We start from the raw sequence: 19,937 nt of genomic DNA on the forward strand, positions 1-19,937 counted from the left end.
TCCTTGTGGACCTTGCTTCCTGTGAGTGAGATGGAAAATAATGAAAAAAAGAAGCAAATAAATAATACAACCTCAGGTAGTTGTAGTGCTATGAAAAAAAAATAAAGCAAGACAATAGCAAGGACAGTGACAGTAGGAGAGGGGTGTGCATTTTAGCTCACAAAGGCCTCTGAGAAGAGGTGACATCTGAGTAGAGTCTTGATATGTAGGAGCAAGTGTATGACACTCTGAAGGAAGGGCTTCCTAGGCAGAGGGACCAACACAAAAAGGCCTTGAGGCAAAAATAAGCTTGTCATGTTCTGGAACAAGAAGAAAGCCATACACTACACTAGAGTGTAGGAGAAGGGAAGAGCGACAGATGAGGTCATAGAGGTGGGAAGGGGCCAGGTCCTATTGACTTTTGTAGGGCAAAGTAAAGATTGTATTCTAAGTGAGAAGGAAATTCACTGGAGATTTTAAGCAGAGTGTGGCATGGGCTGATTTCAATCTTAGAAGGATCATTCTAGATGCTGTATGGAAATTCAATTGTAGAGAGGTAAGAAGATAACGTGGACAGAGATTAGACATCTATGAATAGTCCAGGGTAGAGAAGACCAATGAGAAATTGATTTGAGCAGTCTAACCGAGGATGACAGATTAGAATCCATCATGGTAGTCTACTTAGTGGTGCTTGGTTTAGACTATGTTGATAATTACCAAGTAGGTGAGAAAAGTGGTCCCACTCTGGGGGAAGTTGCACAAAGGAAGTGAGATGATACTATTTGAGTTGAACTTTAAATGATGGGCACCATGAGACAAGGGGGGGGGTCATTCACTGATTTATTGAGTATCTTTCTATTTTTATGGGCCATACACTGTATTACATGCTGGAGATATAGCAGTACTGAAGCTCTTGCTAAAAGTAAGAAGAAAACTAGTTGAAGAAGTAATATTTTAAATAAAGATACCAAAGTAGGGAGGCACACAATATGCTTATAGGATTTACTTCTAGAATTAGTGCTAACGATGTTTTATTCTTTTCTATTTTGTGCAGAAAATTATATGATTGAACTTTGTATACCTGACTCTCCTTGAATTTGCAAAAGTGCTAAGTTTCTATCAGGAGAAACTCAGTTCACCATCAGTTGACAAATTTCATCAGATAACTTCCTTAGAAAACAGTGGTTAATATTTATTTTTCCCATTCTTGGAAGGAGAAATTATAGCTTATATAGAAAGGAAAAGAGAAAAAGAGAGTACAAAACATAGAATAAGCTCATACATCTAGGTGCATCTATTATAGTTCATCTGCTACCCTGACTACAATCTTGACCCCCAAATCTTTTCCCAGATGGATGACCCAACTTCAACTTTCCCTCCTTCTAATTCCTATTGTACACTGCCTCCAGAGTTAATCAGCCTACAGTAGTCCAGTCATGTCCATTCCCCAGAGCCTACAGAATAAATTTCAAATTCTTCAGCCCGACACACACTAACCCAATCTACTGTTTATGCTTTAACTCTGACTGTACTCTACACTCTCCAATTGTTTTAATCAAATTGGATTTTCTTCTTCTTCTTTTACAACTGTTTTTTTTGAACTGTGATGAAATACACATAACATAAAATTTGCCATCTTAACCATTTCTAAGTGTACAGTTCAGTGGCATTAGCATATTTACATTGTTGTGCAAATCCCACTGGACTTTAAATCACTAGTTATTTCTCTAATGCTTCCAGCAATTTGTTGTCTGAACCCTACCCATAACTATGTGGTTTCTTCTGGCCTCCTGAAATTCCTTTCCCTTTCCTTACCAATTATAATCCCATATATCTTGAAACACTAGTGCTCAGATCCTACTTCTTCCTTTAGGCTCCTTTGAAACCTTATCTGGAAACAGAAGGTCAACTCTGTTGCTAGGTAACACACTGCTTACAGTAAAAATGATGCCTGGTTGGTAAATTGCATCTGCACCGGGAGGATCTATACATAAACTATAAATACACGATGAGGATGTGATACCTTGTACTTCTCTGAGTGATGACTCTTGTAATTAGTCAGGTCCCTTGTAGGGACCCTGGAGGCTAAGTCTACAGAGTTGTTACAAGAGTTATTGCCCCTTATGGACTAGGAGGCTTTTAAGCTAAGGCCATTCCTGCACCCACCCACTATGAATCTAGTCTTCTTGAACCTGAGATGTCACCTGTGAGGCTGGGACTGATAGTTGTACCAATACTGATTCCCAATGAAGAGAAATTCTGAAGCTTTCCTGCTGGCCAGCAGTGTTTCCTGTATGACATCCTTCTAGGTCAATCTAAAGCCAAATGTGGCCCATAGTAGTCTTGTGAGTCTGAACGTGCAGGTGGCCCTAAGAAGACCTGCACTTGTGGGTTGCATCAGTATGCAGAAATACTGTACTAAATACTAATAGTCCTTGGATGCCCAGACTTAAAAATCACTGGGAATCATACATAGGGGTAGGGTAATAAAAGCATTGCTTACCTTTGGAAGGAGCTGGATTGCCTGTAGTATTCTTTGTCTGTGCCCGGAATTAAGGATTCCAATTTCCAACAAATCCTGATCTTCCATAACATTGCTTCCCTGAAACAAAGCCATAAATGTTGCAAGTTAAATAATGCATTTATACTATGAATAAATAACAAGGATTTATTTAACACAGAGAAAAATAACCAGTAAGTGATCTGATTTTCATAAACAAAGACATAGAGGCATTCTTCCATGAGGGTGAGGGCAGAGCAGGTCACCTTGTTACTGATGTGAAGGCAAAGTGAAAGCGTCCCTCCCCTCCCAGATATCTCTCACGGCCTGCTATTTATGGTTGGATTATCTGTGTGGGCGATTCATTCCTGTGACTTAAAAGTCTGTCCCTGTAAAAACGTGAATGCTTCTAGGAAGAGTTGCCATTTAGGATGATAAGTGACCTATACATGGATGTGAATTAATCATTTCTTTTTTCCCCTTGAAAACTGATTTTGTGAGGAGGGCTGAGAGAAAACATTGAAGCATATCAGGCAGGTTAAAAGTGAGAATTAATCATTAATTTTAAAATGTGGAATGCTGGACACCTGACCAAGATGTGGAGACAGAACAAGGCACAAGATGCAGGTCTCTGCCTACTGCTATTCCAGGCCAGTGGTGGAAACGAATTGTTCAAAGGCAGGCAGAGTGCTGCCACTGTGCTACGATGGTGACACTTGCTTGGGAATCCAGAGGGCATCCAGGATGTGTTTTCAGAGGAAATGATATCTAATCAGACATCTGAAGGGTGGCCAGGACTTGTCACCCAAAAGAGGAAAGACAAAGGCCAGATTACATTGTATGTGATGCTGAGGGCTTCAGACGTCCTCCTGACTATAACCAGAAGCTATGGATAGGTTTTACGAAAAAGAGTTACATGATGAGATTCCAAATTGAAAAAGTTCGTCTTTGTTTCTCTGGCTGGCCCTCAGATTTCTTGCTTATAAAATGCTAAAGTTGAGCCACACAATGTCCCAGGACCAGTTCAGTCCTGAAATTATCAGATTTCAATGATTTTTCTAAACGTCTAATATTTGAATATAGGAATTTATAGACTGCTCATTTTGTCTCTAAATTTTAATCTTTCAGAGTTTGTAAGATAGGAGTCTTTAGCTTTAATTTGAAGAGTCTACAGAAGTTCAGGAATTCAGATCACTATTTTTTTTGGACAAATCAAACTCTGTCCCTTTAATGTGTAACACAAAGATACTTATGAATAGAAATGACAGACTACCTATTTATGGAGAGTGACGGGTACTTGTTGAACATCCTAAGGAAAAGAAAATGAATTGGAAAGGGCAATTCTGGAGGCTGGCGACCATTAGGAGGCAACTGTGGTTGTTCCAGAGATGATGTGAGCACAGACTAAGGTGGTGGTTATGGGGGGCAGTAAGAAGTGGCTAGATCTGAAAACTATCAAGAAGTCTGACTTGGAGATTGAATCTGTGGAATGATGACGAAATGTAGAGTACACACTGGTTTCAAGCCCGGGGAAGTGGGTGGCTTTCGATGCCTTTTCCTGCAATAATGATATAGGAGGGGCAGGCCTAGCATGGTGCAAATGAGACTAATGTCTTTCTCTGGACAAGAACAGAATAGATGGATGTAAACAATTTCATATCAGACTACGTGATAAATGGATAATTGATTGCTCTTAGAAGGATTAAAGCCATTAGAACGGTGCCGGAGCTAGGGATTTAAAATGGGCATTCACTGGACAAAAACACTCCGCCTACTCAAAGTGTCATTCCTATGCTTAAGCTATACTGGCCATCTCGGAGAAAGCAGAACGATCCAGGTATATAGCAGCGTGATAATGAAAATCCTAATGAAAAACAAATAAAGCCAGTCTTGGCAATATGCCACGGGAAACATTGCTCTCAAGAAATTACTCGATGCACACAATAGAGCATGGCTAAGAATATAAATGACTTCATTTTGAGAAAGTGTTATTATTTCCAGAAATGGACTGGCGTGACATGAGCAGGATATGTGATACCATTCTGACTTTTACTCTTTGAAGAGTTTTCCAAAGGAGTCACCTGGCCCATGAAAACATCTTTGGCCATCTATGTGTTAGAGCATTAACAGGTTTTCCATGTGCTAAATTACCAAACACAACTTCAGCTAACGCAAAATATGGGACCTGGTTTCTTTGCACAAACAGAAAACATGCCAGGATTCTATAGTCTGTAGTAGCTACATCTATAGGTAATCCTGAAAACTTGATTTCAGTGGATGAATACTGAAATGATTGGACAATTAATTAAATCCTTAAAGACCACGGTTCTTCCTCTATACTACTATTTTCTCTATATTCAGTAAGGGAGGAGCCTTTTTGAAGAATTGTAGGGAAGTTAGACATTTTTAAAGAAGGTGTGAAGTACATAACAACCCTTTCTCTTTGGGTCAAATTTCCCAGGATATAGGATAATTACCAAACACTTTTGAAAAATAAGTAAAAATTATGGGAAAAATAATGAAAATTGTGAGAATATGCCAAAGGGGAAATGGTACTAATTGGGAAATGTTAAGAAAAAGATTCACTGTCTCAATGAGGCACACTGTTAGAAATTTTCTATCTTTTTTTTTTTTTTTTTTTTACAATATATAGGGACACCAAAAATATCCTGGTACATCATTCAGCCAGTCTTTTGTCCAAACAGCAGGGGACTTGGAGTCTAAAGACCTGAATTTGGATCATGGCTGGGTGAACTTGGCTAAGACATATATTCTTTTTAGACTTCATTGTCTTTATCATAAAATGAAGCAGTTTAATGAATATGAATTCAGCTTGAAAATGCTATAATTTCAGCTATTTTTGACTTTTGATTAGTGTCATTCAATTAAATGCAGATTGTATATTTTGAAATTAAATTTAGTGTTTCAGAATTGGTAGCCTAATGTTACCTTTAAGAAGTGATTATAGAGAAGTTTAAGAATGTATTTTTTTTGGACAAATTTTGGTACTATGAACTTATGAAATTTCTTATTAAAGGAAATTATAGAATACATTATTTTATAGTATTATAGATTCTTATAGCTTTTCAGAGAAAAATCAAATGTTTCAAACCTTACAATTATCTAACCATTTTTTTTGCATGTGAGTAACAGTTGTGTCATCAAGGACAATAAACATTCCCATTCTTCCTAGGGAGCTGGAATTTATTCTGATTTTAGCAGTTGCCTTTACTAAATGTTAGAGCATCTCAGCTTAACTCCTTTCTTTTCCTTCAGTAAAAGCTGACCACATACTCTAGCTTTCTTCCTCCTCCATCCATTTTTCACATAACTGCCAGATCAATAGTTTTTGGAACCGCACTCCATCATGCCCATCTTCTGTTTAATCATCTCCTACGCCGCACGACCTCCCCACCTCCCCGGTACACTTGTTGTCCTGCTTCTTCCTCTTCCATTTACTGTTCAACCCACCAGAATAAGCTTCCCCCCTTCATCGACTCCGTAGAATTTCTCTGCCAAATGTTAAGAATGATCTTCCAACTGCCAAATCTAGTTATGATTCTTTTCCATCTTGATTTCAAGCATTCACTGGCCACGTGTGGGGGATGGCTACCATACTGGACAACAGAGACACAGAACATTTCCATCATTGTAGAAAGTTCTATGAGACAGTACTGCTGTACAGTTATAGACCTTGAAACTCTAGTGAAATCACATAGACGGGACAAAAATGGGATAGTAACAGGGAATCAAAAGAGGGAATCAAAAATATTCAGGGGTCATTCTCGGGATATAATTATTCATGCGCCTCTTAGTCAAAGTCCATGAACATTAAATTTAGGATTTTTTAAGAAATTATTTTCTAATTTTTCAGTCACCAAAAAAAATTAGAAGCTTGTTCTACTTTCACTAGTATTTTTTTTATTATGGAGCTAGAAGTCTATGTTACGAAAATGACAAGGCCAATCAATAAATTATTTATTATTTTCTTAGCACCCTGTACACACACTGTATATGGTGTTTAGGGAGTAATAATCGATAGATAAAGTTGTTTAGTTAATGAATTTCTAGAATGAGAAAAAGCCCAAGGCAGTATTTTTAGGTCAGCTGTTCTTTTCCTGACAGGCAATGTCTAGGGGGTCTTCATTGCTTTCTTAAAGAATGGAATGAAGAAAAATCACCTAATATTTTACACACTGATAGCTGAAAGCTGAAGTTTTTCTGACTGTGGGGAGAATATCTTATGTATTAGATTTTTTTAGCTGTGACAAACTGATAAGATGACCAAATAGAATAAAAAGCAGTTTTATATTTAATTATTTATTAGGAACAGAACAGCTATTTATTGAAATTACCTCTCAAAAATATCTGTACTGATGTCTCTGTCTCTCTGAACTCTAGCTTGAAAAGTTCTCCTATTTTCACAACTTTAATAGTATATTATATTCATTTAGAAACTTTTCCTTCATGTTACAGAGTATATAAAATGCTAGGGAAACAAATTTAAGGACTATAGGGAACTGGTTTATCCTTAATATAATCTTGAGTTGGATAATGTTATTTTTTCTTTCTCTTCATTCCGTCGAGGACTAAAAAATTCAAGAGGATACTGTTGATTGAGGAAAATTGCTTTTGCTCTATAATTAACTAAATTAGATTCTTCTTCACAATTTGTGTGGCCTTAAATATTTAAAATAAAATAGTCGTGTAACAGAATGACACCACGATCTTGCAAACTCACACACGGGAAAACACATATTTTAGTTTATTTTTGATATAAGTTTTTCTTTACAGCATAAATAACATGGTGGCATAAATCTGTACATAATTTTCTTGGAATAAAAATGCTACCTCTTGGCTTCTATAAAAGCTTTGAGTCAATTTCATATCCATTTCCAAGTAAGCCCAATGCATGTCTTTTTTGCATGATTATGATAATAGTTATTGCGATAAATACCAGATTTATAATTCTCTTGTCAGTGTTGGAACAAAGCTTTATTTAATTTATCATACAGAAACATGGGTTACTATAACTGATCTGATAATGGGTGATGTTCTTCTTCCAATTTTAATTTCTGCTCTCACACTAATGAAATGGCAGAAGAAAGTTTTATAGAACTTTAAAAACATCTCTCTACTTTAATCCTCCATTTAAACATATTCTGTTTACTGCAATGAAATTTCTTGTATAAAATTTAACTAAATTTTCATGTTTTTAGCTTACAAATAAAGTTTTCTGTATTCTTCAGACCACAGGGATTATTGATTCAAATAAATGTTATATTACTGAGCAATTCAAGAGAACATTTTATAGATGCAAGTTATATGTTTTAATAAAATAGATTATATCTTAGACTTTTTTTTAAGATTAGCATTTAACAGCTAACATGATTTCAATAGATTGTCTATCACCAATTTTTTCCTCTTTAATTTGAAGCCTACTTCCTCTTTGAAACATCTGTTCTCAAGCTACAGAGAAAGAGAAGGAGTTCAAGTAATCAGGTATTTATTTGTTAAAGTGTTGAGGAGGGTTTGGCGATATCCTAAATTACAATTATGATTCATGAGACACGTGTTCATGTAGATTTTAGAATTATGTGTGTTTATAAAAGCCTGCAAAATCATTTATACAGTAATTTGTACTGACTTTGGTCAAAAATTTTAGAGCTACAAGAGAAAGAGCCTTTTCTTCATTTTTTAGGATGGTATCCACAGCTCTTTCAAGTAAGAAGAGAAGTTGATAGGAACAAAACATATTTGTATGCTCTTACTTTTCTCCAGATACGGATACATGTATAAATATAAAGCTTTATTAGTACCTACTGTCTCCCTTCAATTTTCACACTAACAGCAGTTGGTATAAGTTAGTGTAAAGTAAATTGCACACTTACTGTGCCAGGCACTGGTCTAAGTGTCTTACGTATGTTACCTTATTTAATTCCCACAACTACTCTATATGGTAGGTACTTAAATAATTTGTTCAAACAGCTGGTAGGAGCTTTTCTCATAACTTACTCCCACACCACCTCCAGTGGGGTTAATGTGGGAGAGAAAAGGTTCAGTTAAAAAAAGTGATTAGACCCAAACCATTTATATTTTTACTCAAGAATCATACGAAATTCACATTTGAAAGCAAGTGTTTCTACTTATTTTATGTTTGAGTTCACAGCATTTAAGCAACAAGAAACTCCGCTCTGTGGAAGAGAAGTGGGAAAACGGTCTGACTTATTCTTTCCTCCTGTGCTCCAGTCCTCTTTGTTGACTGAATCATGGAATCAGGTTTGGCAGGGACCTGGGTGGGTTGCAGTCTAAACTTTCTATAACTAAGGACAAAGCTTTAACTTCTGCTTTGAAGCATGGTGTCTGGCTGGGTTTCACTGTCCCCAGAGGGGTAGGGAGGACTCTAAATGGTCTTTCCCAGCAGCTGAGTCTGAGCAGGGGGTGTGGCCTGGGTTGGGGGCCACCTCTATCCCACTCCTTTATCTCCCACTGCGATGCAGACTGAGTGTTACAGGAGAGCTATTAGGAGAAGGTGCCAGAAGCAGAGATAAAAGGAAAACAGTTAGCAGCTGTCCTGTGTCCTTTTCTAATGACAAGCTGTGAAGTTAAGAAAAATACTAATTTCCTTGGGTAGGCTGTACATAATCTTGGCAGGTATTTGAGTTTTGTTCTTCTATCTGATATGTTGAACATTTTCCCAGCACCTCACAAGAGAGGAGTGAGGTGACTTTAGACACCCTGCTCCTAACAGGAAAGGAACATGGCACCTTTGTGTCTACAGCAGGCTCTTACAAATGCTCTTTCACGGGTCATGCAGACTTCCAAACAGAAGTGCTCCTTTGTAGGAGGAGCAAACAGAATTTGCTCCTAGGTATTTCCAACACAGCCACACAAAATCAGGCAGAAAAAAGTCCCCCCAAAGATTACTGTTAACTACCAGCCATTAAGCATTCACCGTGTACCAGGTACTTTGCCCACCTTATTTATAAAACTTTCAACAGTCATGTAAGATAGGAGGTATTATTTTCATTTTATAGGTCAGGAAACTGAGTCTCAGAGATGTGATGCCATTTAGTCAAATTCACATAGTTAATATATGAGGAATCTGGGATCAGCGTTTTATTCTGACTCTGATACTGACACTCCCTTGACTACAGAAATAGAACCAACTGTTTAGTAGGGGATATTTTCTAGATGGAAATTCTAATCAATAGATATGTAACATTGCAAGAAATAACTCCCGTGACCCTATTTTCACACACACACAGCCACACATATAGAGACAGACCACTGACAGTGACTGCCACAGTTACTCCAACACATTTTATTTCAAATAAATTATTCATCTTCTGAAAGGTCAAGCAGTTAGTTCTCCTTCTAAACTACCTTAGTGTAATCCAGAGTCAAACACGCTAATAACAGTGACCCAGGATGTTTCTGGCTAGAGCATTACGTAACTTGCCGTGTTCTGAACCAGGACTACGCTGGGATGTGGGACATATTTAGTAATACTATGGCATTAGGTTGCGTGAGAGGCTCAGCCCTTCTGCACAGTCTTGTCGAATGACCTGGCTGGTCAGCTGGGAAAATGAAGTTCTCGGGTCAGGGACACGTTTGCGTAACCTTCCTTTAGGGATCCTTCAAAGCCAGATTTAAGAGGGAAGATGTCTGGAAATAAGGCAGAGGATGTCTGGGAACAAACTGAGGACGCCCGTGTCCCTCACTGAATCCAGAGAAAAGACAGTGGCCTACGGTCCTCTGAGCAGGCTGTCCAGGCTACAGAGCCTGGGATGGTGAAGTAGATAATTTATCCCCGTGGGAACTGGTAGACCAGTCAAAAAGGAGACTCCTTAATCCATCAAAGAGATGGTTGTCCTCAAAGAACAGACATCTGCAGGCTTAAGGATGATGGGGTCTCCTGACACTGAGAACTCTGTTCACAAACAACCAAAAAACCTTGAGAGGAAAGGAGCAAAGAAGAAGAGAAAGGGAGGGAGGGAGAGGGGAAAGGAGAGAAAGACAGTGTTTATTCTTAAGGGTGATGTAGCAGTGAGAGGAGTAGGGGTGCCAGGTAAAACAAGGAAATTCAGATTTAACTGGCACTGTGTATTTTCATTTGCTTAATCTCGCAGCCTTAGAGAGGAGGTCGCCGAAAGCTGGATATGAGTTGGGTCCAGAGCTATCACTGAGGCAGGCATTGCCACTCATTCATTTATTCAACATGTATTTGTTAAACTAATATATTTTTTTGAGCACTTACTATGTGCCAGGCTCTGGGTTATGGTTCTGAGATACACTGAGAACAGGACAGACGAGGTCCCTCTACTTTTAGAATTTACAGTTTAGTGGAGGAAACAGGAAAATAACTGAATAAAAAAACCATATAAATAATTATTTAGCAAAGTTTTATGAGTGTTTACTATATACCAGACGCTGTTCAGAACTTTGCCTTGTGTATTGCACATGACAACTTCTGAGGTTGGTACAATTATTATCCTTATATGCAACTTAAGAATTGAGCACAGAGAAGATGATAATTCACACAGTTAGTAAAACTGATATAAAGGGAATTAGTAGAGTACTGAAATAACAACAATACCAAAAATAACAAGGAGATCTATGTTAGAAAGACCAGTCAGGAAAGCCCCTCTGAGAAAGTGACATGTAATTAAGACTTGAGTGATTAGAGAAGAAATCACACCATGAGAAGGGCAGTCCACACAGAAATACAGCAGGTGCAAAGGCACTGGGGTAAGAAAAGCACCAGATGCAGTCTAGGGACAGCCAGAAACCTACTAAGAATAGAATTTAGTGACTGAGGGGGATGGAGACCTTGGAGGGGAAAGTGGTACATAAGCCAATGCAAACACTTGCAGACCCTGATAAAGACTTTAATTGTATCCCAAGTGCAATGAGAAACATCGAAGGAAATAAACTAATTTGCATCTTCAGAGGTACTCTGGCTGTGGTATGAAGAATGGATGGAGAAATTGGGAGCTATGGAGGTCGAGCTCAACAACAAAATTGAAATAACGGCCTGGAAACATCAAACATCTGAAGGCAGTGTGATGAAATGTGACCTTTGGCAGGACCATGGCGATTGGTCTCACTGGGGAGTCAAGTTTCCAAACCAAATATAATCCTTTATTTGAATCAAAGAGAAAAGCCAGATGGCAAAGATAAAAGTCAGAAAAGTCTTTGATAAAGGTTCTAAATTGATACAACTGTGGAGAAAGATCTAGCAGTACCTATTAAAATGGAAATGTTCATACTCCACGGACCCCGCGATTCTATTTCTAGGTTGCGGCTGACATTGTTGGTAGGCTGAGTCCTTTCTCCTCTACCTTCTTCTTTGGAGGCTGGATAAGCTAAATGTTCTCAGCCTTCCTTGAAGCTATGATTGGACCTGTGACAGAAGGTACCACATGAACTTCTGGAAATGCTTTTGCTTTCCTGACGAGAAGGAGAAATTCTCCTGCTACCTCTCTGTGCCTGTAAGAAGGTACTGTGGGCTTTGCTCAGGATGAATGGGTCAACCATTCAGACAAGGTGACAGAGATGGAGTCACAGTCCCTGGACCACTAATAATAGATACCTCCACTGGATATCTGGAAGCAGGCACACATGGGCTATGGAAGTTAGTCCCTGAATAAGAAAGGTTATTCAAAGCTCTTTCCGTCTTTTGCATCTAAGTTGCTCTGACCAGTGTTTATCTGTCGGTGAAGATAATGATGGGGACATGTACCATGGCATGTAACAGAGGTCACGATGAAGGCAACAGGGTATTTACTGTTTGCTATAGACAGACTGGTGCAAAAACACAAAGAATAGCAGAGAAGGGATATTAGAAAGAATGAAAATTATCAAGACCAAGCTGGGGCATGTGTTTGTCAATGTATAGCATTGCTTCTTCTCGTTTTGACCTAAAATTGTGAAATCTCATAAAAAAAATTACTTGAAGGAATTTCTTTCCTCCGGATTTTGGTTTCTGTTTAAAACCAAAACATATGCAAAATTACCAAAGTGTTCATGCAAACACTTTGGTGTTCACTGCATGAGAAATTACCCAAGTGTTCGTGGCGTTAACAGATTTTAAATCTGGGAGTGGCTTCCGCTTGTGATTGAGAAGGACAGTTATTCAGAGATTGTATGAAATTATGGTTCTAAAGGAAGCACATTTTGACATAATCCTGGTATTCTATAAGAAAATTTTACCCTTGAAATCTGAACACATTTATAATCTTGACAGAGCAGAAACAATAAGAATATTATGGGGTATGTTAGGGTGGCCTCAGTGTGTGGCTCTTCCCTAAACTCTTGAGATGGCAAGGGTCGTGTTCAGGTCTTTTGTAACCTGGAATGCCTTTGTGAGCAGTAAATGGTGATTACTTTATTTAAACAGTTGACCGAAGTGAATATTCCTGACTTTTCCCCACATTTACTTTTGGTTTTGATTTTGGCCTTGAAGACATTTTTCTTACGATGTCTTTAGGACAAAAACATTTTTTTTCCCCATGAAAACTTTGTTTTGGCTTACTTCAATTTGAAAATTTTGTGGTGGGAAATCTTGCTCGCACCACAACCTTGGAATTAAGTGTGGGGAGATGATCACTTTGGGCAGACAGGCAGGAGGCTAACCCAACCCAGAAGTTAAACTAAATGCTGAGCAAGATCATAGCTAAAAAGAGTTCTTGAGCTGTTTGGCAGTTGTCTAGCCCCAACATTTGACCTTGATAAGAATACAAAGGGAAATTTGTACAAGGCACTAAAACTCCCTTGTTCTTTCTACAACATCTATACCATGAGGGATGTTCTCATTTTGGACATTTTCTTCACTGAATATTACCCAGACTGAAAGAGATACATGGAACAAGGAGGCAGAGCTACCCTTTCTCCTAGTGAATGTTACTAAATGACACCCTGATTTTTCAACTTAAAAAAAGAAGTTTTGGATTTTACTTGGAAAATATTCAACTGGTACTAAAATCACCATGAGGTCCTTCATATTTACTTAAACTGACCATTATTAAAAACAGGCACATCTTATCTAGGTTAAAGAGGTGACAAACAGCCATAGAATCTCTTGTTTCTTTCTACTTGGTATCTATCATATGTCTTGTCTCCTTTAGTGGATAGCAAACTTCTTGGGAGAAAGGATCATGCCGTAAATATTTTTGCATCTTCCTTAATACCTGTGTGCTAAGTATGGAATAAAAGAATGAATGCAAGAGTAAAAATGTGAAGCATAGCTTGTTGGGCAGTGCAAAGGCAATTTATAACCAAAGCATTTGTACCCCCATAATATTCTTAAATAAAAAATTTTAAAAAATGAAGCATAGATTTATAAAAATATTCAGTTTATAGATCACTTAGTTAAGTAAGTTTGTAGGAAAAGGACTGAAAAGTTTGAGCTGGAAGCTGGGCACAGTGAAGCACGGTTGTAGTCCAAGCTGCTCCAGAGGCTGAGGTGGGAGGATTGCTTCAGCGCAGGAATTTGAGGCCAGCCTGTGCAGCTTAGTGACACCTCCCCCAACAAAAAAAAGTTTGATCTGGAAATTCTAATATGCAGGATGCTTATGTGTTTTTCCCCCCTAATTGAAGGAAAGATAAAGATGGAATTGCTGGTACACCATAACACCAAAATGTTCTTAATTTTTTTCAGTTTTGCAAATTCTCATGATTTGATTTTCATCCAGGACTGTCAGCTGAGACATCTGATAATCTAAAAGCATTCAGAGAATTAGGATCCCATATGGCTCAAAAATATTTCCTATCCAGCAGGAAAAAGAGAACATACTGTGAAAACAATACTGGTATATCCTTCAATTTACATGTACAAGGAGCACAAATGAATTTAAATCACTCTTCACAGTATAATGATAATAATGATCATCAGGATCAATTATAACAACTAAAATAAAAAGAATATGCAGTTCTGCATGATCAAGCTACATTATGGAAAATTAGAAGTATATTTCAAAGCAATGATAGTAATGGAGTTATGTTTTGCCTACCAGAAGCAACAATCATTAGAAATGAGCACTGAATTAGGAGTCCTGGCTTATTACTCATTAATGGTGTAAACCTAAAACGTCACTTAACTTCCTTGAGTCTTAATTTTCTCAACTGTACCAGAAGGCTGGACCAGATGTTCCCTTCTAACACAGCATCTGTTCTGGGGGTCCTAACAAGGGGTATATCTACTCATATATTGTCTGAAGAATAATTATTAATAACTCTTGTTTCAGGGGAAAAGTCATTTTCTTCAAATGAATGTTCAGTATTGAGAGATACATTTATATAATGGTGAGAAATGAAGGTGACTTGGGCTCAGTCAGCTAATTTCACCAACTGAGTTACTATAATAAGAATAATAATGATAATGACTGAAAATTCATTGAGTGTTAACTATGAGTCAGACACTGTGCTTGAATCCTCAGAATAATTCTACAAAATAGATATAACTATTATCATGCCCATTTTACAGATGAGAAAACCGAAGCATAGAGATAGCTAGTAACTGGACTGAGGTCCCACAGTAAGTGGCAGAGCTGCCGTGGTGACCAAGGTGGGTGTTGGAATCAGATGTCCCCGGCTTCCCATGGCATCTAGACAAGTGTCTTCCACGTGGAATTGCCTGGAAGAGATCTAATGGATGGAGTCTCTCTGTAACAGCTCAGTGGTCTCCATTAACCCTTTTTCCCCACAATTCCTACCATGGGATTGCAACTATTAACAAAAAGAATAAGGAACTGGGAACTCTTGCCTTCATGTCACAGCTCTGCTCTTTAGCAGCAAGCTGACTCTGGGCTAGTGACCTTCTTTCTTCGTCTGCAAAATGGGGATAACACTAATGTCTACCTTTTAGGGATGTGGTGACATAATGTTTATGAACTCGCTTTATAAACTCTCAAGTAAAATTGCTAAAAATAAAGCATGCCTGCTAGGAACTACTTTTTTTTTTTTTTTTTTTTAGAACACAGCACTGTAAATCTTCATTTCATGTTGCTTTTGCCGGAAATAGTCTATTCTGAAAGAGGCAGCATGTGTGGTAGAAGAAAAATGCAGGTTTTATTCCTAGCTCTGCCATTTACATAGCTTTATGGCCTTGGGCAAATCACTTAATCCAAGGTCCCACAGGGCCCGCTGCTCCAAGGGCTCTGTGGTTGCTATCCTGAAGTTCTTCCTAATTTTTGAGTTTGTGATTCATGAGTAAAGTCTGACCGGACAACAGAGCATGTGCTGGGGTTGGCACCTTAGCTCACGGGAGGTCACTGCTTTGCAGGGATGGGTTCTCGGGGAGACCCTCTTTACTGCTTTCTTGTGCCCTGGGCCCTGCCCGACCTCTCCATCTCTGCCCAGCCCCCAAACTGCTGAGATCTGATTCTCCACTCCCAGCAGAGGTCTGGGCACCCCGGGAGGGAGGGTTTGGGTGGGGCACTAAAGCTTGCAGTACCTCGGGGCATGGCATGGGGTCACCCATTCCTGCTCTGCCAGCCGCAGGCCACCCCTGATCTAGGTACCAAGCATGTCCTGGTGCAGAGATTTAAAAATCCTTTTGGGTCCCTTATCTGTCATGGATTGGGGCGATGGGCCCCTGGAAAGGGAGATGCCTGGCTAGACTTCCCCAGATCCTGCTCCAGCTCGGTGCTGTCCTGGTCTAGGGGTGGTGCAGGCCAGGCAAGGAGGTGCCTCTGCCCTGCACAGGAGGCAGGTCCCGGGTGCCTGTGAGGGCTACACTCTCCCTACAAGTATCTTGTGCCTGGGAGCACTCCCTTGGCTGGCTCCTTGCCTGGGGGCATTCTCTCTCCTAACCTTCCTGGGTTTGACCTGTGTTTGGGTAGCTCAGGGCATCCTTTGGGTAAGAACCACAAAATACAAATTATTCAATTTTGGTGATCCTGCATAGGAATTAAATGCTCTGATATCTGCATATAAAAGTGGCATTGCACAATATAAAAGCTAATGGCAAAATTCACACTAATAACATAAAATTTTAATTTTTGTTTACTTAGAACATTAAATGGTAAATAAAAAAATACCACGACAAGTCCAGAGAGAGACCTTGAAAGAAAGGAAAGAACTTTCTATGTATTTTTAATGGCACTCTTTCCTCCGCTTTTTGAAAAAGGGGCCTCATGTTTTCATTTTGCACTGGGCACCACTAATTATGTCGCTGGCTATGCTCCCGGGGTATAAGCTTTCATAAGCACCTGGTCCTGGCCTCACACCACAGGTACGTCTGCAGCAGCTGAGTTACAGAGTATGGTTGGACTGCCCCAAGAATGGCTCGCTATCCAGTTATCCGTGGTTTTATGTTTACCTTTCCAAGAGGGTAGAAAAGGAAAAACAAGAGCTATTCCCTGGAAACTGGGGAGGTCATTAACCCTGACAAGGATGATGCTTCACTAGATATTAATTAGATACTATTTCCATTTTTAGTTTTGGGGTTGGCTTAGACATTATAAGGACAATGAGGAACAGTGTAACTTGCCTGGACTTCTGGGGCTTCTGCATTCACTCACTCATTCATGCACCCATGCACTCATTCACTTACACTGTTCCTTCATAGCACTCCCTAAGTGCTTATCATGCTGCACACACTTTGTTAAGCATTGAAAATTCAAAAGTAGTGAAGACATTCTCTCCTAAAGGAGCTCAAAGTCAATGGGGATGGGGTAAAGTAGGGGTGGGGTAGAAGACAGGCACATAAATAGATTAGTTTTTGATGCAGCAAATACAGTGATTATGGCTGTACAGAGAAAAGATTCCTGAAGTACACAGGCATGGATCAGGAACGACATTTTGAGAAGGGTGACATGTCTGCTACCTGCTAAGTGATGAGTCAAAGTTACGCAGAAAACAGAAAATGATCAAGGCAGGGAGGAAAGGGCATTGCACGGATGGGTTACAGCATGAACAAAGGCACTGAGAAAAGAAATAGTATAGTGAGAGTGAAAACCAGCAAGCAGTGTACTGCTAATCAGGCTGAAGAAACAGGGAGGGAGAGACCAGGTAGCGAGCTTTGTAAACTGTGAAACGCAGTGGGCTTCATCCTGTAGCTCTGGGCAGTTGGCAGATGGTTTTATGCCTGGAAGGAAGATGGCTGGGTTTGCAATTTAGAGAGCACACTCCAGTGGCTATTTGAAGTGTGGATTTGAAGGGATAAAACTGGAGGTTGCAAGCCGTTTTAAGAATCCCTTGCAGCAATAATGCAAGAGACAATGACTGTCTGGGACGGTAGTAGCAGGAATGATAATGTATTAAAGAAATGCTACAGAGTTAAAACTGGCTGGACTTGATTGTTGTGGGTGAGAGTGGAAGACAGGAATTAAGAGTGCTTGTCCAGTCTCTTTCTTGTTCGGTGACTGATAGTTAAGGGGTCAGATGAGAAATAGACTTTAGATGGAAGTAGGCATTTTGTAAGTACAACGGGGAAGAATGTGTGTTCTGTTGGGGACATGGGTAGGGACCTACGGAGCTGGCAGGAAATGTCAGCAGTTAGAGGAAGGTGAAGTTTGGAGAGAGGTTCCGGCTGAAGCTGTGGATTTGGGGTTGATCAGATCTGGATGGCAGCTGTAACTATGAGATGGCTGGAAGCAGCCATGGAGAAGAACGGGGAACACCATGAGAGAAGGAAGGAAAAGAAGAAGGTGAGGAGGAAAAGAGGGACAGTATGTAGTCTGAGAACCAAGAGGTAAAGAGTCTCAGGAATAAGGATGTGAACCAGCTGTCACATATGGCAGAGAGGTCCTAAAAGAAGTGGAAGGGCTCTTTGATTTGGTGACGTAGAGCCACTCCTGAGGGGTCTCAGGAGGAGACTTTCCATCATGGCAACAGAAGCCAGATCGGAGGATCATGAAGTAAAAAGAGTGGAGACAGTGAATGCAGAAGACTGTTTTTGAGAAATCTGAATGTGTAAGAGAGGAGGAAATTTGAGAAGGAGCAGGATCCAAAGAAGATTGTTTTATTTTCTTCTTATTTTTATTTTTGCTCTTAAGAATAGGAGACACTTAAGCAAGTTTACAGTCTGAAGGGAAAGTGCTAGTGAAGTGGGAAGATGGAGATACAGCGAGGGAAAGGAAAATGGTGGAGGCGGGAGGGACAGGCCTTGAGTGAGAGGGACCTGGAGGCAGGAAGCGAGGATGGGAGGTGCAGAATCCTCACTCCCGAGTCCTCACTGCTGGTACAGTGAGGCCCTGTACCAGCCATCCTTGGCCCGTGCCAGTTCCTCAAGCTGAGGTCAAAGCCACTGTCTCCATTCCCGAAACTGAGTGGCCAAACTGTTGGAAAAGGTTAGATAACTGTGCGGAGTGAGTTCTCGTTCTCTCCACATTCCTGTTATTTAACTACTGATAGACTGCACTTTGCTTGGCAATTCTTCTATAAAACTTCCCTCAAAACAATTCCCCAAGTCTCTAATCTTACCTTATATCCCTCAATCTTACATGATTCCGTGCTATTTTGAGTACTTTGAGGTTACTCATCATGAACTCCTTTGACATCTCTCCTTTCTATCTTAATTTCTTATGTACCCAACTTGATCTCATTTTTTTCCTACAGCATTAAAAATTCTATTAATCTTTCAAAGTCCAACTCAAGTGATATCCCTTATCTATGTCTTACTTTCATTTTACATATACATTTTAAAATTATTTAAAATTATTTGATGTTTTTTATGTTATTTTATAAGCTATATTTTTTAGAACAAGGAAGGGATTCAATGAATCAGTCAATTGTAGTGATGCCTTTTCTTATCTCTTCTTTTCATCTTCTTTCTCTCTTTGACTCATTCTTATATTAAGAATACTAAACTATCAAATCCCTAAGGGCAAGTAAGTGCTTTTTGCATCTGTTCTAGAAGCGACAATGCATTTACATAATACCTGCCTACTAAGTTCTTGGAGGCCAGGAATCTACATGGGTAGGTAGGTAGAAGAGATGAATACACGTGCAGAGATATATTCTCTAAAGTATACCAATTTAATTCAATACTTATTACACACTTACTTGCTAGGAGTTGAAGGTATATAAAGATAAATAAAACAAAACATGGTCTTTGTCTTCCAAGAGTGCAAAATGCAGCATGGTCTTTTAACACATACATATGTAACATCAGTACATAAACACTAGTAACTATGAGGAATGGGCTTTTGGTGTGAATAGGATTTCAGCAGGCAGAAGGCACAGTACGAGCAAAAGCACAAATCTGTGAAAGACAGTGGTTAGAAGACAGGGCAGAATGGGAACAGGATGAGACTAGAAATGTAGTCTGGAACCAGGGAATGAGAGGGCTTGAATGACATGCTGACAAAATTGGACTTTCCTATGTAGGAAGCCCAGGTGCCCTCAGAACTTATAAGGCAGAAGATATTAGATATGTGCTTTTAAAAGATAACCCTGACAGCAGGATGGAGGGTGATTTTGAAAAGAATGAGATTGGAGATAGGTAGATCAA

The 19,937-nt window shown here is 39.4% G+C and overlaps 1 protein-coding gene across 27 annotated transcripts in view; it reads right to left on the minus strand.

The window, feature by feature from the left end:
• The window catches only part of ANKS1B (ankyrin repeat and sterile alpha motif domain containing 1B), a 967,677-nt gene that overhangs the window by 303,535 nt on the left and 644,205 nt on the right, over positions 1-19,937 (minus strand). For all 27 annotated transcript variants that reach the window (XM_069490549.1, XM_069490550.1, XM_069490553.1 and 24 more), the window contains one exon: positions 2,483-2,581. In XM_069490549.1, the coding sequence (XP_069346650.1) occupies positions 2,483-2,581 (99 nt within the window). The remainder of the gene's footprint in view (positions 1-2,482; positions 2,582-19,937) is intronic.

This window comes from Eulemur rufifrons, chromosome 16 (genome assembly GCF_041146395.1).
Source record: "Eulemur rufifrons isolate Redbay chromosome 16, OSU_ERuf_1, whole genome shotgun sequence".
NCBI lineage: Eukaryota > Metazoa > Chordata > Mammalia > Primates > Lemuridae > Eulemur > Eulemur rufifrons.